Genomic DNA, 25,828 nt, shown 5'->3' on the forward strand with positions numbered 1-25,828 from the left:
CCTGTACACTGCAACGAAGAGTAGCTCCTGCTCTCTGCAACTAGAGGAAGCCCATGGCAGCAGTGAAAATGCAGCATAACCAAAAATGGATAAATAAATAATTTTTTTAAATGGTTGCCCAGGTGATTCACCGAAATAGTAACTGGTCCTGGCCCTGATCCCTGGGCACATGTAATTTATTTTAATAGTAATAGTTTTAAAAAACCTCAGAGTCCGGGACTTCCCTGGTGGTACAGTGGTTAAGAATCCACCTGCCAGTGCAGGGAACACAGGTTCAATCCCTGGTCCGGGAGGATCCCACGTGCCGCAGAGCAGCTAAGCCCTTGTGCCACAATTACTGACTAGAGCTCTCTAGCTTCAGGTGCTGAGCCCATGTGCCACAAGTACTGAAGCTTGCATTCTTTAGGGCCCTGGAGCCGCAACTAATGAGCTCCTGTGCTGCAACTAATGAACGCCCAAGCCCTAGGGCCAGCAAGTTGCAACGACTGAACCTGAGTGCTGCAACCACTGACGCCTGTGCTCCACAAGAGCAGTCAGCACAGTGGGAAGCCTGCACACCACAGCCCGGTGGTAGCTCCCCAGTTTCTGCAACTGGAGAAAGCCCGTATGCACCAACGAAGCCCCAGTGTAGCCGAAAATGAATAAATAAACAAAGCAGTGTGTACGTGTAAAAAATAAAAAATGATTTAAATGGCCGGTTCTCTGTGACAGCCTGGAAGGGTGGAATGGGCTGGGAGGTGAGAGAGAGGCCTAAGAGGAAGGGGACACAGGTGCACCTGTGTCTGACTCACGTTGATGTATGGCAGAAACCAACACACTATTGTAAACAATTATTCTTCACTGAAAAATATATTTTTTTTAAAAAGGCCCATGTTATGTTAGAAGAGAAAAAAAAAAAACACCTCAGAGTCTTCACCTTGCTTTCACCTGAGTCCTGATCAGACCTGCCTCAGAAAGACAAAAAATTCTTCCTCTGTTTTGACCTTCAAAGAAAAAGTAACCCATAAATCTCTTCTAGTAACTTATATAAATTGCAGGTAGAATGCTTTCTTTTTTTTTTTTTAGGAAAAATTTCTGCCATTTCTGGACATGTTCCAGAAAGAGAGTGTCCGGGTGGAGGTTTGCAAATGCATCATGGAAGTTTTTATCAAGTAAGTATAACACAAAGTAATCAGAAGCTTCGATTCCCACTGCCCTTGTGAAACCTGTTGATAAGAAATCAATTTATGCACTTTGAGGCCCTGTGATGTAATGATGTATTTATACCTAAAATAACATTGAGAGGAGAACCACATTAAAAGGAGCAATCATGATAAAGTTTATAATTAGCTGTTAAGACAAAGTAATAAATATAAATATTAGATGGGCCCACCATCACCCACATCTCACTGTGACTTTTGGGAAGGAGCAATCTACTGATGTACTATTAGGGAATTTGAAGATTTAAGATAGTCATTCTTATATTCTCTCATACCAGAGCTTGAAAGATTTCTATCTTCAATGTGTAGATTTATGATAGGTTTTCAATTTAATTCCTTTCCTTTTGTTGATTAAATCTGTTTCCCAAAATTGTCTATTGCTGGTGCTATGTGAAATACTTTGATAGTACGTGGAAGAGAAATTTTTATTTTAAAAATGTATATTTATTTTAAAGTATATTAGATAATATGTAACTAGTTTAATCAGTGACTTCTAATGTATTTTTCTTTAGAACAGGGTTAAAAGTTAAACTGACTTTAAACATTAAGTATGTAGATATAATTTAAAAAAAAATATGTGTGTAAAAATGAAGCTCAAATAGCAGAGTTTGGAAAATTCAGTTAGAAGTTAGTTGAGTATATGTTTTAAGCTTTCCTTGTATTTTCTTTCTAAAAGATTAATTCCATATGCTTGAAATGAGTATACCTACTTTACTTTCATAAAAATTTGTTGTAAGAGCTTGTCTTTTGAGAAACTAAATTAATAATTTTGTCTGCACTTAACACAGTTGTAGACAGCTTCAGGGGTTCAGGAAACATGGTAAGAAAACAGATTTGCCCTTTGCCTGGCTTAGGAAATGTGGCAGTTTTACCATGATTTTGCAGTTGGGAGAAGTTATGTTAGAAGAGCAAACTTGTTAGTTCAAGAAAAATTCAGAGGAAACTAGAACATTGCCCATTGTTGGTGAGCCGGGCTGTGTTAGATGCCAACCAGATAATTTACTGCTTCTCACATATGTCCCGTAGATGAGCACTAAATCCATGCTTCTAGTGCTCGGTGTGGATGGCTTTCCCTTTTATCCCCAAATGTCTCCTAGGCATCAGCAGGAGCCCACCAAGGACCCCGTGATTCTGAACGCCCTTCTGCACGTTTGCAAGACCATGCACGACTCTGTGAAGTAAGCCACGCTTAAGGCTGAAAAGAGCCTGGGTTGAGTTTTAATGCCACATAATAGTGCATTAGGGAATTACTGCCTTAAGTGGCCTCTGTGAATAATATTATTTTATGGGGTCTATTAAGATTCTTGTTAACAAGGACATTCCAATCCAGGGGAGGAGGGAGGCTGAGCTGAGGGTAATCTTCCTGAGAAAATGAGATGGCAGATGTTTTTACAAAGGGATTTCTGTTGGGAGGAAAAGGCTGGTTTCATCCAAGTGAACTCATGCTACGTGTCTCCTGGAGATTTCTGAGAGCAGCAGATAGTATAATAATGAGTTCACTCATCCAGTAACATAGCCTTTAAATTTTTTCTCATTATTAGGCAGTTATTTGAAATTCAAATGAAGTTGCCTATATTCCTTACATGAAGGACCTTATTTGTTCAGTATACTTGAGGCTCAGACCTCGTCACCAGCCTTACCTTTGGGTCAAAAGCCAGATTATCTCCTTTGCTTTCTAATTTGATGTATTTATCTTATTTTTTTTCTTTTTCATTACGTGTTTCCATTTGACTGTGCTTGAGGCAATTCCTTCTTCTCTGTGGCTGAAATTTTGATCCCTAAAGAATTTTTAAACACAGCAGCTTGATTCGCTGGAAAATCTTACAAGAACTGAGAAAATTGTTTTGGAACTTAACCATCAGCTAGATGAATTGTGTTTCTTTTGTTTTGTTTTTTCCTGATTTGTAGAATCTTTATTTTCATGACCTTTGCTTTCAACTTCATTAGTTATCAAAATCAAAATATCAGGACTTTTCATAATAAATAGAACTGATAGACTTGCGTTGCACAAAAATCCATAAAGACCCAAAAGACTTTTAGAAAAGTACTTGTATTAGTAGGACATTAGTTTTTGGCCTAAATAAAATAGCAGATGTATTTCTCTTGTGAGAAGTGGAGCCAGAAGCTCAGGGTAGGGTAGCTCTGCTCTAAAACATCATCCAGGAGCCCAGATTTCTTGTCCTCCAGCTCTCCTGTTCCTCTAGCATGTTGTCCTTGTCTTCCTGGTAGAGATGGCTTACCTCAACCATGTTCATGTTGCAGCCTGCAGGCATAAGAGGACAGCAGCTTCCTTTTAGGGACACAGTTTGGGAGGTTTTGTACATCACTTGCATTCGCATCCCTTTGGCCAGAAGTGTCATGTGGCTACTGGCAGCCTCAAAGGAGCATTAGGAAATGTAGTCGCAAAGAATGAAGGGGACGCTGCATACTGGAGGAGAGTATGCTGATTTTACCAATACAGACTTGTTTTGCCTTAGAACGAGAACCTTGGTCTTTGACTCTTAAATTTAAAAAAATAAGTAAATTTGGGAAACCATTTATAAACCTTCACATGTATTACCAAAACTATAAGGACTTCACATTTTCTCATTTATATTTATACTAACTTTGCTATTAAACAGAAGCAGCTGAGATCTGTAGTTTACTTTAAGCTGTATATCCATAATAAGGTAGATTGATGAATGGAGAGTGGAATGGAGAGTTATGTGATAAAGCAAATATTATAAAATGATAATAGTAGGGTATATTGGTGTTGACTGTATAATTTTCAACTTTGCTATACTTAAACCTTTTTATAGTAAAATGTTGAATGAAAGTTCTCTGGAATACAAAATTTGAAGCTGAACTTTGCTATCCAAATTCCAAAGAAGGAGGGTTACCTTCTCTTTTGCTGTTAGTGAATATATCTTGAGAATAGCCTCTCTATGAGAAATGAGAAGCACATTTAAATTATGTTAATTTAGGTTACATATTTTCATCAAAAGAAGCACAAATATGGGAGTTTTTAAAATCTAGAAAATGCAGAATGTTCTTACCTGTTAAATTACTTATTTCTCATTTACTTTTTTCCTTTGGAAACTTTCATTTATTACCTCAATGTCAATTATGTACAATTATTGATTTTAGTGCACTCACTCTGGAAGATGAGAAAAGAATGCTGGCATATTTGATTAATGGATTTATAAAAATGGTAAGTATTGGAGAAGTTTCAATGTACTTAGAAATGTGATGTAATTGTTTATCCTTCCTCTGGTGAAAGCAGTTAACATTATGTTCCCTGGTGCTTTTCATTTTTATGGAGATAAGATGAAATTAGAAAACAACTTATATTAGCCAGCACTCCCCTGGGGGCAAGGAGAGCCAAGACAAACTGGCTTAAGGGAAAAATAAAAAGGGGACGGTGGGAGGGGGACTGGCTGATATGACACCAAGGCCGGGGGTGGACCTCTCAGAAGGAGCAGCTGGACTTGGGGTCTCCCTAGTGTCGTCAAGAACTGCTGTGTGTGTCTTTGGCTCATGGCTCTTCTCTCCTGGCATCCCTCCCAGGCAGGCTTACTCCCCACGAGAGCCCCGGGTTTCCATTCCTTCCAGTGCTGCAGCCCAGCAGGAAGAGCTCCAGCAGAAGTTCTAGGGCTGAGTCTGTGGATTAATTTGGGTCACTGGCTCGTCCCTGAGCAAATTGCTGCTGTTGAGAAGGAAGGAACACGCCGGCCAGGCCAGGGAGACAGGCACCCCTGGGCAGCCAAACCACGTGGATCCAGAGTGGGAGAAGAGGCTTCCTTTTTTTCTTTTTTCAATGAAGTCATTTTAAATTCTTTCATTTTTATTTTTTAAGTTATTGTTACATTTTTTGACTGTGCCATTGTGGCTTGCAGAATCCTCAGTTCCCTGACCAGGGATTGGACCTGGGCCACGGCAGCGAGAGCCCAGAATTCCAAGCTGTAGGCTGCGGGGGGACCCGTGGAGAAGGGGCTTCCTGAAGCACCTGATGAGCTGCTCTTCAGATGCTGCTGAAAACGATTTGGGGGTTGGTGGGGGGTGAAATGTCAGTGTCCACTCTCCATTCATCCTAGCTGCTCAGCGCTATAGGACAGCTCACCCCAGACTTAGTGGCTTAACATGGCAGTGTTTTATTCTGTGAGTCCCTGGGTTGACCAGGTAACCAGGCCACTCCGTGTGATGTTAGAAGTGTGGCAGAACTGGGGCTGGAGGATCCAGGATGGTCTTGAGCACGTGTTTGGGGTCCTGGTGCTGGCTGTTGATTGGGGCAGATCATTTCTGTCGTGTGACCTCTTTCTGTCCGCCATTCTCTCATCATTTGCTCATGTCCGGACTCTTGCCTGATGAGGGCAGAATCAGAAGCTGCCGGGCCTATGGAGGCTTAGAGATCACACAGTGACCAGTGCTGCCACCTGCTTCATTCTGTTCGTCAAAGCAAGTCCCAGGGCCAGCTGTCTGGAGGGGAGGGAAAACTGACCTACCCCCAGCTGGGAAGAGTCCACAGGGACGCTGGGGAGGGACGAGCGAAGCAGGCGGCATTGTTGCAGGTTTCATCGGGAACAACCACCTTTCCACCCTAGCCAGAACAACCTCTGCCTTAAATCTCGGTGCACGAAACTAAAATACCCACTTCAGCCAGTATATCCTGTTAGAAATGTCAAGACAAAAGCTGCCTGAGATGAAAATAACTAGGTCACTTTGAAAATCACCTGGAAAAATGTGACTCACTCAATAACAAAGGTTGATTTAACTATGGTAAAATACTAATTTTGATGAAAATTCAGGATAAGCCTTTTAATTTCCATGTTAGAAAATGTGCCTATGATTGATACTAGGTGCCTCTCTTGTTCCCTTAATTTTTATACTGTTCTCGTGATATTTATCCTTTTATGGGTCTGTCTGAAAACCACTAAGTTTTACTGGGAAAGAATATGAGAAAATAAGATGTGCAACTTGATAGCTGTGGTGGAAATTATGACTTTAAACCTCTTCTGGACAAAAATGATTGTTGTAGCAGTAAAATTTGTCCTACCAACCAGCTGTTGATAAATTTGAAGAAATAGGAGAAGAAGTTTTTAGTGGTGGATTAACATCCATCGATGGCTCCAGCAGCCTCTCATGAGCTGCTAAAGGTTGGAATCCCCATCAGGAAGCAGAAATGTGTGGCCCTTGTTAGGGAATCCCTCTGACAAATGACTCCCAATCACCAAATCTATGTGAAAAGGCTGCAGCTGACAGCCAAAATGCCAAAATTTCCTTTCCAGTGGTTTCCTTCTAGCCTAGGAAATCCTCTTTGCATTTTGAGATTCTGTTTTATACCTTTTGGTCTTTTTATGTTATACTCCAATGCCCATGTCATGAAGATGAGGTGATAATAGTAACATTTCTGCTATATGCTGGGTAAATTAATCTAACATCTAGTTAGAGTGTATTCCAGTTCACGGATGTGTGTGTTTGCTTACATACCCTTGAGATACCACCCATCTATATCTGTGGAATTTTTGGTGTCTTATCATTGCAGCACCTCCCCTGTCCCCACAAAACTCAGGAGGAACTTTTCCAATTGTGTGCTTACAGCTGCCTAGAGTTAACATTGTCACTTCTTTCTCCTTGATTCTAGGTGTCCTTTGGCCGTGATTTTGAACAACAGCTGAGTTTTTATGTGGAGACCAGGTCAATGTTTTGCAATCTTGAACCTGTTCTTGTGCAGTTGATTCACGTAAGGATTTTCACTCATTCATTTATTTTCTCAATACATGTTTATTGATCATTGACATGCCACGTACCAGTTTTAATCTGAGATTCTTCTGGCCCCATATTGCTTCTGTTCCCAGGGCATGAAAGATGTTTTCTCAAAGGTTAATAAAATCTACAGCTTTGGTTGAGCCTTTAGAGTGGTTTAATTGACTTCTTTTTCTCTGAAATTTGCATATTCACTCCTGCATGTCAACAGCAAAGAGTTGAGTGAGTTGTAGTGATTATTTAGTTATAGAAATTATTAACCTAGTTAGAATTCCATGTTACCTAACCAGAGTCCCAGCTTTCTTGGTTCACAGTGCCTTTCAGTAACTTTTCATGTTGCCCTTAGGCAAAAAAGAAGAGATAACAGTTCTGTTTATTAAGAAATTAGGCTCAAGCAACTTAAGAATTTGTGCCCTAACAGCTTGCTTTTCTGAACCAACAATTTATGTAAATTGAAAGAAAAATAGTATATTTTCATTCCTTTTAAAATCATCATAATTACTTACTAATGAAGTATATGTACCTCTAGGCATTGGTTAACTTCTCAAACCTTGGAATCAGATGGGACACCACTACCCTATTTTCTGTTCCGGATAGATTTTTTTCCCCCACATTAATGTTTGCACAGTACTTTTTGTCACGGCAGCTGCTAAAAACCCAGTTTTGCAAAGACATGCCATCACTGCAAGGAAGGAACCATGTCTATGAGCTACCTCACACCAGTGCTTCACATAGTGTTCAACAGTTGAGCCCTTCTGTGGTTGTCCGAAACCTGGGATGCCCCTCTGACTTTCCTGTAACACCTGGGGTGTCATGGTACACATTTTGGGAACCATAGGTCCAAACTTTGAATTTTTGTGAAAAGATTCCCTAAGGCTCTTGAATTGTTTCATGTAAAGTTAAGGAAAATGACCTTTTTATATATTTGCTTGCGGATGATCAGATTTTGTAGCATTAGTAAACCTAAGACCTAAATGTAGAGACTTGTAAGTCAGGGAAGTTAATAGTACTCAGCCTGTAAGGTCACGAGGAGCAAATGAGCTTAGGGATGTACAGTTCCTAGAACGGCACCTGGTGTGCTCTAAGTGATAACGCGGCTGCTCTTACTGTTCTTACCGTTAGCGTTAGTGTTGCAAAGGTATTTTGTATGGTCTACGTTCAGGTTTGGAGGTTTCTCTTAAGATCTCTAAGATCTTAAGCTTAGTGTGTGGGATTTCTGGAAATGGAATAAGTGAACCCTGGCTATTCATTAAGCCAGAAAATGGTCATTTATCATGCCAGTTGATAGGCATGACTTAACTCAGTGAGTGCCCCTTGGAGATGTTTGCTCAAGCTGAGATTGAATCTGGCCTGATGACCCCTTTGCCATTTCAGGGTTTGGGGCTCACCAGTCTTGGTTCCAGAACCAGTCTTGGTTCCAGTTAGCTTGTTCTCATTGACATGTATACAGTCAGTGTCCAAATCTCTTTGGAAGATGTTTAATCTGAATTAACCATCATTTCATTCCCATTTCTGTTTTACTTTTTAATCTAGAGTGTAAACCGGTTGGCAATGGAAACAAGGAAAGTAATGAAGGGAAATCATTCTAGAAAGACTGCTGCATTTGTCCGGGTATGTTTTAAAGATAAGACTTACTTTGAACTCCAGTGGGCTGTTTCTTATACAAGTTTCTGAATTGTTACTCAGAAAAAGATTAAGGGTGATTTAATATTGATTTTCCAGATTTTTCCTTACATATTCATGAACTGACTGATTTTCTTAATGTTTTCAAAAGAAACAATCAAAGGAGTCTGAATTTTGATACATGTTAGGGGAGGTGGTTGAGATGGATTTGCCTTTTTGTGTGCCAGCTGAATTATCTCTGGCCCATGCCAGTAACTGGAAGGCCTGGGACCTTTTTTCCTCTTGTCAGGCTCCCAGCTTTGGAAGAAATTTGTTTCTTGAGTAAGCTGCTCAAAATTTTATCAAAGCAATACATATCCATGCTTTAAAAGTAAAATCATATTGAAAAGATTATAGTGAAAATAAGCTTTCCAGTCCTGCCTTTTCTCACCATATACCTCTCTTCTCACAGTCTCTCTTTAGCAGTTTCTTCTTCAAATTACCAATTAATTCATTTTTAACTAATTGGTTTTAACAACTCCTTTAAATGATCAATATTAGCTGTTATCTATTCACTCCCTGTGATGACGGGTGAAAATTTATTTTTGTACACGATTACTGTCCTTGGTTGCCCCTCATGTTTCTCCCAAAAAGGCAAATACAGCAGAGGCAAGGAGGAGAAATTGGGGTTCATAATGGGGAGATTAATTGTTTTAAGTGTTTTTACTTGAAAATATATGATGGATGAAAATGAGAATATTAATCCACTGTGATGGCATTGCCGCATAACCTGCTGTTTCTCCCCGTTCTTCTAGGCCTGCGTTGCCTACTGCTTCATTACCATTCCCTCCCTGGTGGGGATCTTCACCCGCCTCAATCTCTACCTGCATTCTGGTCAGGTGGCCCTGGCCAACCAGTGCCTCTCCCAAGGTGAGCCCGTCACTCACTCTCTTCTCCTCTCAGACTCTCCCTGGCTCCTTAGGAAAGCTGACTCAGCAGTGTGTGAATGCGTGCAGAGAGATTCCTTTAAGGAGGAAAGAGAAGAAAAAGTGATCAATAAGTGATGAACTTTTTCTTTAGTAGGAAGCACCTCGGACACATACACATTTATAGAGTCAGACAGATTACAGATCCTGGGTTATTTCCTGTAAGGACCTTCCTACATCTGTCTCAGGCATGTCAGGTCAGGTGGCTCAGACATCCCTAGAGAGTTTTAGAACTTAGGACTGCTCATTCACAGCAGATTCAAGTTTATTTATTGTTGTCAGTGTTTGAAATTCCAGAGATACAGGAATAGCATCTAAGCAGTATAGAATGAATGCTCTCTACAGTTTGCTGTTAGGGATAAAACTTCTGCCCGAAACCTGTTTCTGTAAGAGGTACAGAGCTGTGCTGGAACCAGGATTGTGCGAGTGGTTGATTGGGAGGTGATCCCAGGGAGTGTGAGAGGTGAGATGAGGTGAGACAGGGAAGGGAAGGATGCCAGTGAAGGGTGTGCTGGTGGAGGGTTAGGGTTGTGGGCAGCTGGGTCCTTCCCATCGGACCCTCGGTGTCACCGGAGTCTTTAAACATGATTGCTGTCCAAGAACCTTTTCAGACTCTGCTTGGTTTTGTTCTCAACTCCTGGGTGCTCCAGTAGCCTCAGCGCTTTTGGGATCAATCCAAAGACACCAGACACCTGGCCTGAAGTTCCCACGTGATATGGTGTCTTCTCTTCTCAACTCACACCATGCTTTAGCCGGCTTTTTTGCTGTCTTTGGAACATACTAAGCCATCTACCAGTTCAGAGCCTTTGCCCTTGCTGTTCCCTCTTTCTAGAGTGACCTTCCCCCCAGGTATTTGCATTTTCTAAAATTACTAGGCCAGAGATGAGAATCAAGCCTTGCCTCTTTTGGGGTCCTTTCCTGTCCACCCTTGCTAAAGTAACCCCCCCTTCCCAATCACACTCTGTACCATCCTCCTCATGTCTTCATTGCACTTGCCGTCATCTGATGCTTTCTTACTGTTTGTGTTTGTTTGCTTATTGTCTGGACACTCCCTTCCCCCATGAGACTGCAAATCCCACAAGAGCAGGTATGTCCTCATTACTTGTCAGCAGACGTGGAACTTACTCCTAATGCCTGCTTTGGTAAGGATGATGGATTTGCAGGAAACAAAACAAAAATTAACAGCATCTGCCAATAACCCAATGTGCAAAATGAAGGTTAGATTAAATTAATTAATTAGATTAAATTGATGTTAGGAAAGTTTAAATCTTATGAACTGGTTCCCTCTTAAAAAGGTCAGGAATAGTGTGTGGGGACCCCTTTGTGGGGACCCCGGAGTTTGATGTCACCTGTAGCATTAGGAATGGGTTGTGAGCTGGAGATGCCAGAGCTGTGAGCTGCATGTGGAGGCCCCAGAAGCCTAAATCTTTTCTTCTCCCAACTTGATAAACTCAGAGCCATGTCTTGAATGTTACAGATCCCAAACAAACTCAGCGCCCTGTGTTAGAGCTCTGGCCACCTCCTCTACCCACCCCCCGCACTTTAAACTGCTATGGGGGGCAGGAATGCAGTGTCCACTTCATGCTTAATAATTTATCTGATGATTTTGCTCAAGTCTCTAAATGCTGTGGTGCTAAACCTTAAAAGCTTATTGTTGTTGTTCTGAAAGCCACATGCGGCAGTTGCTGGCCAAAATAAATAATATATTCAATTACTGAGAAGGGGAAGGCTAAATATAAATTAAATGAAGCTTGTGGAAGTGGGCCGATTGGGTTTGTTTGCCTCCTTAAGCATCCCCCCACCAGCTGGTTATAAAACATCCCCTCCCCCCTATTCATTTTCTGGCCTCCCTTGATCCAGCCTCTGCTGTACCTTCTTTATCAGCTGCAGCTTTGCCAGGGCTGGCTCAGCCCAACAAGTAAACTCCAGTTGAACCCTGAGCCAGGCCAGTGTGGAGTGCTGACGAAGGCTTATTACAGGGAGGCCCGTTCTGGTCCTTTAGACACATTGGTTCAGCATGTAGGCTGGATCATGCAGGGGGTTGGTCTAGGGTCACCCATTGCCCCCAGATATTTAGGAGAAATGAAGGACTTGCAAATCAGTTGTCAGTCACATCTTCTGACCCAGAGATACCTGTTCTCTGTCCCTGGGGATAGCTTCTTGTCCTTTTTAGTCAGTGATTCTTTCTGGAAAGTTATCACCAAGCCACAGCAAGAGCAGCTTCTTTTCTCTTTATCTTGGTTCCTTTATCTTTACAGTTCCTCACCTCAGAAAGGAGGATGTTTTATAATGAAAGTATTATTGTTAAAGGTGGCTTCTCTGGTGGCTCAGTGGTAAAGGATCCACCTGCCAAGGCAGGAGCCACGGGTTCGATCCCTGGGTCGGGAAGATCCCGTGGAGAAGGGAATGGCAACCCACTCCAGTATTCTGGCCTGAAAGATCCCTTGGACGGAGATGCCTGGTGGGCTACAGTCCATGGGGTCTCAAGAGTCAGACACAACTTAACGACTAAACAACAGCAACAGATGTTAAAAGTGGGTCTTGAAAGAAGAACATTTGTTTATCAGGGAAGGGCTGTGGGGAAGGGGAGAAGGAATAGTTAACATTCCAGGTAGAGGAGCCGGCCTGAGCAAAAGAGGGGATGTGTGGGATCATATGATGCGTTAGGGATGAGCCCTGGTGAGTTTCAAACCTCCTGAGTGTGCTGGTCCCAATCCTGATTCTGCTGCTTATGAGTTGTATGCTGTTGGATTGATTGGCTGTATGGTGCATCAGTTTCTCCATCTGTAAAGTGGAGATGATGGTGGTGGTTCCTGTGTTGGATTTTTTTTTTTTTTTAACTCTTGGCTGTACTGTTTTCCTTGCTGCGCAGGGGCTTTTCTCTAGCTGCAGCAATCAGGGTCTACTCTCTATTTGCAGTGTGCATGCTTCTCATTGCAGTGGCTTCTCTTGTTGCAGATCACAGGATCTAAGTTCGAGGACTTCAGTGGTTGTGGTGTATGGGTTTAGTTGCCCCGTGGCATGTGGAATCTTCCTGGACCAGGGATCCAAGCCATGTCCCCTACATAGTAGGCAGACTCTTAATTTTTAAAATAATATGTATTTATTTCATTTATTTGGCTGTGCCAGGTCTTAGTTGTGGCATGCAGGATCTTTTGTCTTCGTTACAGCACCTGGGATCTTTAATTGAGGCTTGGGGCCGGTGGGGTGGGTGGGGTGTCCATCATTCTCTGCCTAGGGTTTGAATCCAGGCCTCCTGCATTGGGAGCACAAAGTCTTAACCACTGCACCAGCACACAGGGAAGGCCCTGTGGTAGATTAAATGAGAGAAAGTACTTGGGCACTCGGTCCACTAGCACATAGTAGCGGCTCAGTGAATATTAACTTAGTATAACCATCTCTTAAAAGGTGAAAGTATGCCATGGTTTCTAGGAGCTAACTGCATACTATGCAGCTCTGCAGTTTCAGAATTCTGAAAGCCAATTCTCATATTCAGAAACTTGAGAAATCTGCAGGAAAGCTGTTCATTTCAAGACTTACCTGCTGAATTATCCTGAAAATAACAAATCTGCAGTTCCTCCAAAGATGAAACAATAGTGAGAACAATTAGAGCAAGATAGTGATGAAAAGAATGATTTTTGTTCTTATCGTTAATAACAATCCTTTTCCCTTCTATAGAATTCTCTCCCCCTCCTTTGTTTGAAAACATTTTTTCCTTCCAGTTTTTTTTTGAGATGTGATTGACATACAGCACTATATAAGTTTAAGGTGTACAGCTTAATGATTTGACTTACATACAGCATGAACTGCTTATCATGTTTAGTGTTTATCTTATTAAGTTTAGTGAACACCTGTCAGCTCATATGAGTACAAAGTTAAAGAAACTTTTTAAAGTATTTTTTCTTTGTGATGAGAACTCTTACAATTTATTCTCTTAACAACTTTCATATATAACATACAGCAGTATTAATTATATTTATCATGTTGTACATTACATCTGTAGTACTTACCTTATAACTGGACGTTTATTCCTTTTGACTGCCTTCATCCGGTTCCTCCTCCCCCTATCCCTCGCTTCTGGTAACCCCAAATCTGACCTACTTTTCTAGGAGTTTTTTTTGTTTTTGTTTTTTTTTAAACTATAATTGACCTACAACACAGCATGTTGTTCAGTTGCCAAGTCATGTCTGGCTCTCTCTGACCCCATAAACTGTAGCACATCAGGCCTCCCTCTCCTTCAGTATCCCTGAGTTTGCTCAAACTCATGTCCATTGAGTCAGTGATGCCATCTAACCATCTCATCCTCTGTCGCCCCCTTCTCCTGCCCTCAGTCTTGTCCAGCATCAGGGTCTTTTCTGATGATTCAGCTCTTCGCATCAGGTGGTCATAGTATTAGAGCTTCAGCTTCAGTCCTTCCAATGAATATTCAGGGTTGATTTCCTTTAGGATAGACTGGATCGATTTCCTGGCTGTCCATGGGTCTCTCAAGAGTCTTCTCCACCACCAGAATTTGAAAGCATGAATTCTTTGGCGCTCAGCCTTCTTTACAGTCCAGCTCTCATATCTGTACAAGACAGCATAGTGATTTGATACTTCTCTACACTTCAAAATTATCATGGTGATAAATATAGTTAACTCTCCATACACAGGTACTACATCATTATTTACTGTATTCCCTACACTGTGTATTTCATACCCTTGACTCATTTCATACCCTTGACCTTTGCAACTGAAAGACTGTACCTCTTTATCTCCCTCCTCTAATTTCTCTCCTTTCCCCTCCACACTCCTGTCTGGTAACCACTTGTTTGTTCTTTGTATCTTACTTTATTTCCATTTCATGTTTGTTCATTTGTTTTGTTTTTTAGATTCTACCTATTTCTTTCCTCCTCTCAATGCATCCCCCCTTAAAAAAAACTAACTTTGTTTTACTGATTTCTTTTACATCTACATCTTGGAGAGCTATGTTCACAAGCCATGTCTTAAGCAAAAGCCCCAAACAAAGTTAAGTAAGGTTTGTCTGTAAGACATACTATCCTCACATTATGCACTTTCCCCATTTGTAGTTATCACCATTGTAATTTAACAAATAAATACGTAAAGAATTGTCCGCTTCCCTCCCCTGAAGAGTGTCAGCTCCACGAGGTCTCATCTTTCTTATTCCCTGCGCTGTGCCTGGCTCCTGGCACATTGCCTACTACATGGGCACTCAGTAAATGATGAAGGAATGAATGGCACCACGTGATAATACTGATTGATAACTCTTTACAGTACTGATGAATGTAAAATGGTACCAAACCTTTTATGGTATGGACCTAACTCTTAAGCAACCCTGTTGTTCAGAAGAGTCTCATCAAAGTCCTCTTGGTGGGTTTTAAATAATTCATTTTCCTATTTATAGAAAAAAGAAAACAAGGTAAGCTCAAACATATGCTGAGGCTCATAGACATGTTGAATGGAGCCATTGTGCTGGTTTGATCCATGAGGAACATGGGGATGCAGAGGAGAGGCTAAAGCCTGCTGTTATGCAGCCCACTGGCTCTTGTGAATGATAACTGTTGATGGAGGAAGCCAGGGCAGTAGAATGGAGGAGAAAATAATTTTGTATTTCTGTCTTTTGGAGAGTAAAGAGTGGCTTGTAATGGAGAAAAACGATCTCTATCCACTTGACAAGTCTTTGGAGTTTATGCTTAAGGTCATACTTATTTGTTCTGTTGACAAACCATCTTCTGAAGAATGTGTTTGATGTAACTCTTTTCTCAAACTTCAAGGTCTCTCTGGTGATTATGGATGAAGTAGGTTAATTTCGCTGTAATAGTTCACAGGTGGGCAGATGGCATGAAGCTTGTCTGAATGCACATGATCCATGCACCTTAAGGGATGGGATGGATGCCAAAGACTGATGGAACCCCCAGGAAAGACAAGGGTGTGCCCCCGATAAAGTTCACTCAGCTCCTTAGAATTGTAAACGCCTGTGATTTGCTTCCTCCCGCCAGTAGTTCTTGGCCATTCTTCACATGCAAACCACTGTGCCAAGCATTGTGCTGAAACCGGAATGCACTTAAAAGAGACTTCATGCTCGCAGGGGAGAGTGGGTCTGTTTACAGTTATTCAGAACAGCACATGAGAAGTGTCATGCAAGATGTTCATAAAATGCACCAGGGAATTTTAGAGAGGAATAACCGTTGACTTGGAAGAGGAATTTTTAAAAAAAAGCTTCTTAAAAGAGTTGGCATTGAAAAGTCTGGAAAGTAAGGGGGATCTGTAGATGCTGAAGTGAGGCGGTGAGAGAGGGGGGCATTCTAGCCTAATCAACAGCAAGAGCAGAGGCCTAGAGGCTGGAAAAATGGTGCCTCTGGAAGGAGTGAGTGGGAGATCAAGTTAGGAAGATAGCTTGGGAACTAATTGTTGAGAGAACTGAATTCCAAGCAAAGCAGTTTAATTTTATTGAGTACATATTATTTGCTGGGTGGCTGATCTTTTTACAGAAGAGGAAACTGAAGCTCAGAGGTGTGACATGACTTGCCCAGGAGCATCTAGATAATAAGTGACTTCAAGTGCACTTTCCACTACTGTGTTTCTCTATAGTTAGGTTAGTTTCTCTAAACATAATCTGGTGGGGTTTTTTCTGTTGGTTTTTAAAAATATTTATTTATTTTTGGCTGCACTAGGTCTTTGCTGCACGTGGGCTTTCTCTAGTTGCAGAGCATGCAGGCTTTTCATTGCAGTGGTTTCTCTTGTGGTGGAACATGGGCTCTAGGGCACTCGGGCTTTAGTAGTTGAGCACATAGGCTCGGTAGTTGTGGCTCTCAGACTCTAGAGCGCAAGCTCAGTAGTTGTGGTACGTGGGCTGAGTTGCTCCGCAGTATGTGGGATCTTCACGGATCAGGGTTTGAACTGCTGTCCCCTGCATTGCAAGGCAGATTCTCAACCACTGAACCACCCGGTTACCCCCTAATCCAGTGTTTTATTTCTAATGCTTGGTGTGTGTGGTTACTAGAGACCAGTGAGTATAGACTGAACGTTAGATAACTTACTTAGGAGACAGTCAGAATTAAGATAAGGAATGCCTAATACTTTCTGCTTCGGGAAACCCAAGCTGAATAGCCATAGGAAGACCTCCCCAGCCTCTTGTGAGCTCCTGCAGAGTCAGCAGTAAGGCGAGTCACCCCAGAGGACCCGGAGACGTGAGTCAGGTGAAGCTTGGACTGCGTGTGCTCGACTCGGAGAGGGGCCTTCCCTATCAGAGATAGGAGAGAGAACATACAGGCACCTCCTGTGCTGCTGCCGAAACTGAGGAGTCATCTGTATGTCTGAGTGGACTTTTCACATTAAAGAGTTGACATTCTGCATAAACCAGGTGGCAAAGTCAAGATTAAATTAATGCTTAATTGTTATTACTGACAGTTTCATGTATAAGGTATTTAATTGTCCTTCGACATTCATTATTTCTTTAAATTTTGCTCTTTACACATGTCATCAAAACAGTGGTCCTTAAATCCTCAAACTCAATTCTTATAATAACAAGTTCTGTTATAAAAACATAAATTAGTAATAAATGATATTGAATCTCTATAAATAAGTTGCCTATGGATAATAACTTAGCCATTTTGACTATGAGGCTTTACCCAAAGACACCCCTGTCACTTGGTGATGGCACACCTTCATGGCAGACTGTTTTAGTCTGTTTGGGCTGCTGGAGCAAAAATATGGACCAGGTGGCTTAATCAACAAACATTTGTTGCTCACAGTTCTGGAGACTGGAAGTCCAAGATCAGGCTACTGACTGATTCATTGTCTGGTGAGGACTTCCTAGTTCATAGACTGTGATCTCACTGTGTCCTCACATGGCAGAAGGGAGGAAGGAGCTCTCTGGGGTCCTTTTATAAGGGCACTAATCCCAATCATGAGGGCAACACCCTCATGAATTAATCACCTTCCAAAGTTCCCACCTCCTGATATCATCACCTTGGGGTTTAGCATTTCAGCATATGAATTGGTGGGAGATAAACATTTAGTCCTATAACAGAGTGTGAGAGAGGAACTGTGCCCTATTGTTGCATTTTATACAGTAGTTTCCACTATATAGATATTGTCCAGTCCAAACCTAAACTTATCCAGAGATGGAAAATGCTGAAGGCTGGTTAAGATGTTCAAGATAACACTGCTGGTTAAGCAGTGTAGTTGATAGGACTTGAGAGAGAGTGAACAGTTCTTATAGCCTGAACCCTGCTTTAATAAGGTATTATCAAGGCACAGGAGTCTTTCAACCATTCATGACACTTCTTAAGACATGTGATGTTTCCTTTCTTGACATTCCCTGGATTAGGACAGCTGTCTTTCTGAGTTGTCCAGGAGGGCATATGATAGCTGAAGAATGGAGTGGGGTGGATTACCCTGAGGTCTTGTTTAGGAGTTTATGACCCCGATAAGCAGTAAAGATTTCCATTAGCACTGATCTACTGCATTGTTTAAAAAATGAAACGCCTTTCTGAAGGTGGCCTGCGTTATCACTTCCTGATTGTCTCTTATGACTCAGGTACTGAGTCGTATTCTATGTTGACAATGCCAAGGACACAGAGGATGAACTTACTGTCAGAAATTGCAGTTAAACTTGAGTTTTATCATGTATGACATGTGTTTGAGGAGACTGTCCTGTATCCTGTTGAAAAATAGATAGCCTGTACTTTATTTTAAATCTTAATGATTTTTATCTTAATATTCCATGCTCATTTGAAAAAAATTCTGACAGTACTGAATTGCAGATCTTAAAGAAAGTAAAAAGCCCCCAGATAAAAGTCACCTGTTAATCTACTCTTTCTCCTTACCTCTGAAAGGTCTACTATTTACAGTTTGTATATTTCTCTTGGTTTTTTCCTTCTATATATTCATTTAAAAATGCCCTTTTATTCTCATATGCTCGCTGCCTCTCTCCCCTCTGCTCTTCTCCCTATATGCTCTTCTCATCTATTTTCTTACATGAACATGCAGTCCCCCCAGCCCCTACCTTAGAAATGGGAATGTGACTTCCCCAATGTTTTTCAACTTGCTTTTTTTGCTGATAAATAAATTTTGGCCTCTGTCCTCACACCTTCTTCCTGCCCACCATGTTAATAATACATGTAGATCCATCCCATTCTTTGTAATGACTATTCAGTATTCTATTTCTTTTCTTTCTTTCTCTTTTTTTGGCAGGGCAGGGTGGGTTATACATTATTTCCCCAAACCCTGCTTCCATTTCTCCCCCCGCCAACTCCTATTGAAAAACATTTGAACTCTTTCTAGTTCAAATGAGCAACCTGCATCCTAACTGAACATTTTGAAACTTTCTGACCATTGTCTGATTGACTGATACTTTCCTCTCTTAGAACCTGGACCCTTGTTCAGACAGGCCTATGCAGAGCTTCAGTGCACAGAACAGATAGCAGTGGGGCTCCTCGGGGGTGTGTGTGTGTGTGTGTGTGTGTGTGTGGCTGCTGGCCCCTCAGTTTCTGCGGGAGCTGAAAGATGGATGCCTCAAAGCGTAGGGTGAACAAAGCTTTTTCAAGCCTTGAGAAGGAATGAAGCTGTCTAGTGAGGGAGTTCCCTTCGTAGAGCAGAGAATCGTTGACCGTGGAGTGCAGTGCAGCGCCCCGGAACATGTGTGTCACCCTCAGCTTAGGGCCTGACCTTTTGCAGACGAAGGGGGTGGGCGACCCTCAGGGCAGCAGGAGTGCTGGAGTCCGCAGTGTTCCTTCCCCAGCTCCATCCCCAGCGTGCCCTGCTCTAGTAAAGAAGGAAGGGACTACTCCCCAGAACGCCCTTTGACTGTCTTACCTGTCTACCTCACTACCGCTTCTGTTGTGTACATTTCTGTGATTGAAAATTTTACAATAAACTTGTATTGACTTTGGTAAAGAAAAATTATTTTTGAAAATCTATAAATAAAAATTCCAAAACAGTAACCTAGCAGTACATGAAAGATCCTGGTTTTCTTTACCCTCAGCCAACACTCCTGGATAACACTTTGTAGTTTGGTATTATCTTGCCTCCCTTTCTTTATGCATCCAGCTAAATATATTTATGGGGCTTCCTAGGTAGCTGAGTGGTAAAGAATCCACCTGCCAAGCAGGAGACTTGTGCTTGATCCCTGGGTCGGGATGGTCCCCTGGAGAAGGAAATGGCAACCCACTCTAGTATTCTTGCCTGGGAAATCCCATGGGCCGAGGAGCCTGGCAGGCTATAGTCCATAGGATCGCAAGGAATTGGACATGACTTAGTGACTAAACCAAAGACAACAAAAATATATATGTGTATGTATTTCTTTTCTTGTAAAGACAGTATCACACTATATACAACCGTATAACATTTTGTCCTTAATATATCATAGATATAATGTATTATACTTCAAAACATACCAATGTACTATTCTCTTTATTAGTGATATCATTTCCACAGTGTGGCAGTGTAGTAATTTCTTTAACTAGTCCCTTATGGTTGAATTGTTTTCAGTTTTTCTCCAGTCAAGCTGAATTGATGTAAAAAAACTTTCATGCATGGAGAACCATTGACTCAGTTATTCTCAGTAGCTAGGCAGCATGGATAATACAGGCAATCCCAACACACCTCATTTACTTCGTACCTTCAGCTACGCCCTTATTTTCAGCTTCTCCCAGGGTTTGCTAGCGGCATGTACTTTAGTGACCATTCTGTAGTTTCAGTGGCTGTGTGTTTGGGTGTGTTTGATATCTCCTTGTCCTGGTAGAGGGTTCTAGAATATCATCCTCCTTTGGTATTCTACAGATCCTTTGAAGCTCCCCAGGTTGGGAAACAAAAACTTGTAACTTCAAACAGAAAACTATCAAAAGTTCAGTGCTAGGCCTCCCTGGGAAATGAGGTAGCCTGCCCTGGATGAATTTCATTGTTGCTTACTACTTCTATTTGCTTCTGGCGGAATGCCTCCGGATTAAACCTTTCAGAATGTGCCATTTGCTGTTAGAAAGTCATATTCTGCATTTAGCTGAAGGATTTAGAAAAATTTTTTTCAAAAGTGTTGAATCATAAAATTCACTGGAGAAACTTGTTTCTTTAAAAAAAGATGAATCAAATGAATCAGGATGGTAAATTTGATGTTGTGTGCTTTTTAATCTCTTTTTTAAAAAAAATGGAGGAAAAAAGGAAATGGACCAAATTCGACTTTGTGGCTGTAAAAGAGAACAAAGATGTGCTTTATATACATGAAGGATTAATCTCCCAAGACTATTGTTAAGTAGTGGGTGAGGAGTTGCAAAATGGTATCTACTGTATGTTAACTGTAAAAGGAGGAAGAAAGAAAGAAAAAATAAAAGAAAAACATATTTGTTTCTGTATACTTGGAAGCATACCCAAGCAACCTCTTTGCCTCTGGGAAGGGCAATTGGATGGCCAGAGACAGGGGTGAGAGGAGAATTACGTGACTCTGTTAGTTATTGAAAGATAAATATTTTTTTAAAAGTTAGAAAAAAAAAAAAAAGTTAGATTTATGAGTCTCTGTCTTGGATAGTCTGGTTTAATATCATACATTTAAGGTGGAGCCTGGGAACCCATATATGTATTTTAAATAACAGCTTTATTGAGAATTGATTCATGTAGCATAAAATCCATCCTCTTAAGGTGTACAATTCAGTGGGTTTTAGTATATTTGGAATTTTGTGATCATGGTCATTAATTCCAGAACATTTCCATCTCCCCAAAAGAAAACCCCAAATCCATTAAGCAGTCATTCCCCACTCTGCCAACCACCAGTCTTCTTTTTGTTTTGATGGATTTTTTCATTCCAGTCGTTTCATATAGATAGAGTCGTACAATGCAGATCTTTTATGACTAGCTCCATTCATTTAGCATGATGATTTTCAAGCGTCATTCACATGGTAGCGTGTATGTCCATATATATGCAGCATTCAGGTAGAGCTGGAGGAGCCGCCAAATTATTTTGCAAAGTGGCTTTACCATGTTCCATTCCCCTCAGTTTGCAGATGGATGTTTGGGGGCCTGGGAGCTGTATTTTTTTTTACAAGGATCTTGGTGATTCTTATGATCAAGCAGTTTTGGAAAACACGACCTCTGAGAGTGGCACGGTCCCTCTTCCTGTGGCTGCAGGGGCAGTGGTGTTTGTCCTCCACCAGGGCCCCGCGGCGCCTGAAGGACTTGTTGATTACTGTGCAGGAGCTGCAGCAGAATGCCCGTCTGCAGAGCAGTCAGCACCCTGAGAAAAAGGGTCTCAAACAGAATGAACTCTGCGGTGAGACCAGCCAGGCCTGAGTCTTTTTTTTTTCTTCTTTAATTGTTTTTTGAAGATGAAATATGGAAAAGAAATCTAGTTATCCCTTGAAACCTCAGAAGATTCAGATGGAGGAAGGCATAGCATGGGGGAGCCAGTGCATATATTCGGTTGGCCAGGAAGTTTGTTTGAATTTTTCTGTAAGATCTTATGGAAAAAACCCGAATGAATCTTTTGGCCAACCCAATACATGCTTTCTCTTCCCCCAGTAGAACAAGGGTAATTGTCTTTATGAATTGGAATCTGATTTCTCCTTTTCCTAGATATCTTTAAAAAAAATTTAACCCATTTTATCTGTAATTGTCTTCTCTGACTTTTAATAGCCACAATAAGTCAAGTGTTACTATGTGCTGTAGGTTATATAGAAATAATGTTGTATACATGAAACTTACATAATGTTATAAACAAACTTCAGTTTTTTAAAATGTTATGATTATTCTGAACTCTAGACTATGAGGGAAAAGTATTTTCATATGCAGTAGCATTTGAGTTCTAATTACTAAGACAAAATTAAGAAGTCTCCTAGACAAGACTTTATATATGGGGCAAGTCTTCTGAGGTTAGACATCTGCTTTGGAACATTTCCTGCCTCAACTCTTAAGTAACTATTTCTTGTAGCTCCCTCCTCTGGATGGGGCTTCAGTGGGGCGACTGTGAGGAGCAGAGCACCCAGCACATAGTGGCTCCCTCTTTAATTAGCCATAATAACAGACACTTTTCTCAGGGCCCCTTGGTAACAAGCACATAAACAGAATAAATAGTCTTTCAAGTTGTTCTGAGCGGAATTTTAGTTCCTGCCAAGAGAAGCTCTGCACCTTGTTTTCTGATGGACTTAACGTCCTCACTGGAAAGCAGTGCCTGTGGAGCCAGGAGGAAAATGCCAGACGTGGGGAGTCCAGGCCTGCCTGTGCACTTGGGGCGGGGGAGGTAATGTCAAGGGCAGGCTCAGCTCTTTTTTTAAAATTTTTGTATTGTGGTTAAGTTTACACAACCTGAAATTTACTTCTGTAACCATTTTTGAGTGTACAATTCAGTGGCTTTAAGTACACTGACAACCCTGTGCAACCATCACCACTATTCGTTTCCAGAACTATTTCATCATCCCAAAGAGAATGAAACTCTGTTCCCGTTAAGTGATAACTCTGTTCCCTCCTTCCCATTCTTTACCTCTCTGAATTTGACCACTCCAAATACTTCATACAAGTGAAATCAGATACTATTCGTCCTTTCGTCTGACCTATTTCGTTTTAGTTCAGTTCAGTCACTCAGTTGCGTCCAACTCTTGGCGACACCGTGGACTGCAGCACACCTGTCCGTCACCAACTCCTGGAGCTTGCTCAAACTCACCATTGAGTCGGTGATGCCATCCAACCATCTCATTCTCTGTCGTCCCCTTCTCCTCCTGCCTCCAATCTTTCCCAGCATCAGGGTCTTTTCTAATGAGTCGGTTCTTCACATCAGGTGGCCAAAGTATTGGAGTTTCAGCTTCAGGATCAGCCCTTCCAATGAATATTCAGGACTGATTTTTTTAGGATTGACTAGTTTGATCTCCTTGCTGCCCAAGGGACTCTCAAGAGTCTTCTCCAACACCATAGTTCAAAAGCATCAATTCTTCAGCACTCAGCTTTCTTTATGGTCCAACTCTCACATCCATACATGACTACTGGAAAAACCATAGCCTTGACTAGATGGACCTTTGTTGACAAAGTAATGTCTCTGCTTTTTAATATGCTGTCTAGGTTTGTCATAGCTTTTCTTCCAAGGAGCAAGTGTCTTTTTAATTTCATGGCTGCAGTCACCATCTACAGTGATTTTGGAGCCCCCCAAAATAAAGCCTGTCACTCTTTCCATTGATTCCCCATTTATTTGCTATGATGTGATGGGACCGGATGCCATGATCATAGTTTTTTCAATGTTGAGCTTTAAGCCAGCTGTTTCACTCTTCCTCTTTCACTTTCATCAAGAGGCTCTTTAGTTCCTCTACACTTTCTGCCATAAGGGTGGTGTCATCTGCATATCTGAAGTTTTTGACATTTCTCCCGGCAATCTTGATTCCAGCTTGTGCTTCATCCAGCCCGGCATTTCTCATGGTGAACTCTGCATACAAGTTAAATAAGCAGGGTGACAATATACAGCCTTGACATACTCCTTTCCCAATTTGGAACATTTTCAAACTTTGTCCGTATTTCTAGCACATGTAAGAATTTCCTTCCTTTTTAAGGCCTTGTAATACCCCTTTGTGTATATGTACCATGTTTTGTTGGGCTTCCCACGTGGCACTAGTGTTAAAGAACCTGCCAGCCAATGCAGGAAACATTAAGAGACTCGTGTTTTGTACCTGAATCGGAAAGATCCCCTGGAGGAGGACATGGCAACCCACTCCGGTATTCTTGCCTAGAGAATCCCATGGACAGAGGAGCCTGGCGGGCTATATACAGTACATAGGGTTGCAGAGTCAGACGTGACTGAAGTGACTTAGCACGCACGCACACGTACTGTGTTTTGTTTATGTGTTCATTGCATAGTTTCCACCTTTTGACTCTTGTGAATATTGCTGCTATGACCATTCATGTATAAACATCTGTCTGAGTCCCTGCTTTCATTTCTTTGGGGTAGACACCTAGAAGTGGCATTGCTAGTAGATGGTAATTCTGTTTACCTTTTTGAGGAACCACCAGACTATTTTCCACAGCAACTGCACCAGTTCAGATTCCCACCAGCAGTACATAAGAGACTTCAGTTTCTTTGCCAACACTTGTTATTGCCTGGTTTTCACTTTTGTTTTTGTTTTTTGTCAGAGTGGGCATGCTCATGGGTGTGAGGTGATATCTCACTGGGTTTTTGATTTGTGCTTCTTGTGATGAATGATTTGAGCATCTTTTCATATGCTTGATGACCATTCGTGTATTTTCTTTGGAAAAAATATCTATTCAGGGTAACCTTTAGTCAGGTTACTTGTTTCTTCATTGTTGTAGACTTTCTTTTTGTGTTCCGGATATAATAAACTCTTTATGACAGCTATCATATGCAGACTTGTGTTTCTGTTAAAAAACACAAATCTGGCTTTTTGGTCTCGGCGGCAGAAGCAAGATGACGAAGGGAACGTCATCGTTTGGAAAGCGTCGAAATAAGACGCACACGCTATGCCGCCGCTGTGGCTCTAAGGCCTACCACCTTCAAAAGTCGACCTGTGGCAAGTGTGGCTACCCTGCCAAGCGAAAGAGAAAGTATAATTGGAGTGCTAAAGCTAAAAGACGAAATACCACCGGGACTGGTCGAATGAGGCACCTAAAAATTGTATACCGCAGATTCAGGCATGGATTCCGTGAAGGAACAACACCTAAACCCAAGCGAGCGGCTGTTGCAGCATCCAGTTCATCCTAAGGATTTCAACAATTAGTCGCGCAATAAATGTTCTGGCTTTTAAAAATAAAAAAAAAAAAAAAAAAAACACAAATCTGATTGTGTCACTCAGAGCTAGTGCTAGTGATGGCCTTTAAATTCTGCTCATCTCAGTCTTTTACCACCCATGGGCTACTTTCACTTGGCCACTCACTTTTTTGTCATGTGGGCGTGGAAATAATTGTACCTTCCCCATAGGCCTGCTTGAGGACTGATAATGTAAGTTGCCTTAAGACACGGCCTAGGAGTTTCTCTGGTTTCCATGAATAGTGCCACTTACTACTAGATGGAGGCCAAGACAGAAGATCCTGCAGCTTCTGACTCTTTCTGGGAGGTTCATCTATCAGAACCCCTATATTAAGATGACATCAGCTGCTCCACGTCCCCCTTAGAGCCGAACACAGGGCAGGTTCCCGGTGGATAGGTGTTAATGAGGGTGATCACACTGGGCTCAACATTTCATGTTGTCAACTCTTGACACCTCTGTATCAGTGAACGTGGTAAGGGTGCCACTGTGGGGTCCCAGAAGCAGCGTGGGAGGCAAGCTTCTGGAGCAGAGGGAACTTCATGTAGTAAACCTGGTGCTTTCCATGTTGTGA

At 41.7% G+C, this 25,828-nt stretch overlaps 2 protein-coding genes across 3 annotated transcripts in view; both read left to right on the forward strand.

Annotated features, from left to right (window-relative positions):
• Positions 1 to 25,828, forward strand: part of VPS35L (VPS35 endosomal protein sorting factor like) — a 140,324-nt gene that overhangs the window by 88,613 nt on the left and 25,883 nt on the right. For both annotated transcript variants that reach the window (XM_065924431.1, XM_065924430.1), the window contains exons 21-26: positions 1,066 to 1,151; positions 2,297 to 2,377; positions 4,326 to 4,389; positions 6,820 to 6,918; positions 8,475 to 8,552; positions 9,359 to 9,473. In XM_065924431.1, coding sequence (XP_065780503.1) covers positions 1,066 to 1,151; positions 2,297 to 2,377; positions 4,326 to 4,389; positions 6,820 to 6,918; positions 8,475 to 8,552; positions 9,359 to 9,473 — 523 coding nt within the window. The remainder of the gene's footprint in view (positions 1 to 1,065; positions 1,152 to 2,296; positions 2,378 to 4,325; positions 4,390 to 6,819; positions 6,919 to 8,474; positions 8,553 to 9,358; positions 9,474 to 25,828) is intronic.
• On the forward strand, positions 24,893 to 25,284 carry LOC136158502 (large ribosomal subunit protein eL37). The gene has a single exon (XM_065920309.1). It carries the CDS (start codon positions 24,918 to 24,920, stop codon positions 25,209 to 25,211), a length of 294 nt encoding a protein of 97 aa, XP_065776381.1. The 5' UTR covers positions 24,893 to 24,917; the 3' UTR covers positions 25,212 to 25,284.

This window comes from Muntiacus reevesi, chromosome 2 (assembly GCF_963930625.1).
Source record: "Muntiacus reevesi chromosome 2, mMunRee1.1, whole genome shotgun sequence".
Classification (NCBI taxonomy): Eukaryota; Metazoa; Chordata; class Mammalia; order Artiodactyla; family Cervidae; genus Muntiacus; species Muntiacus reevesi.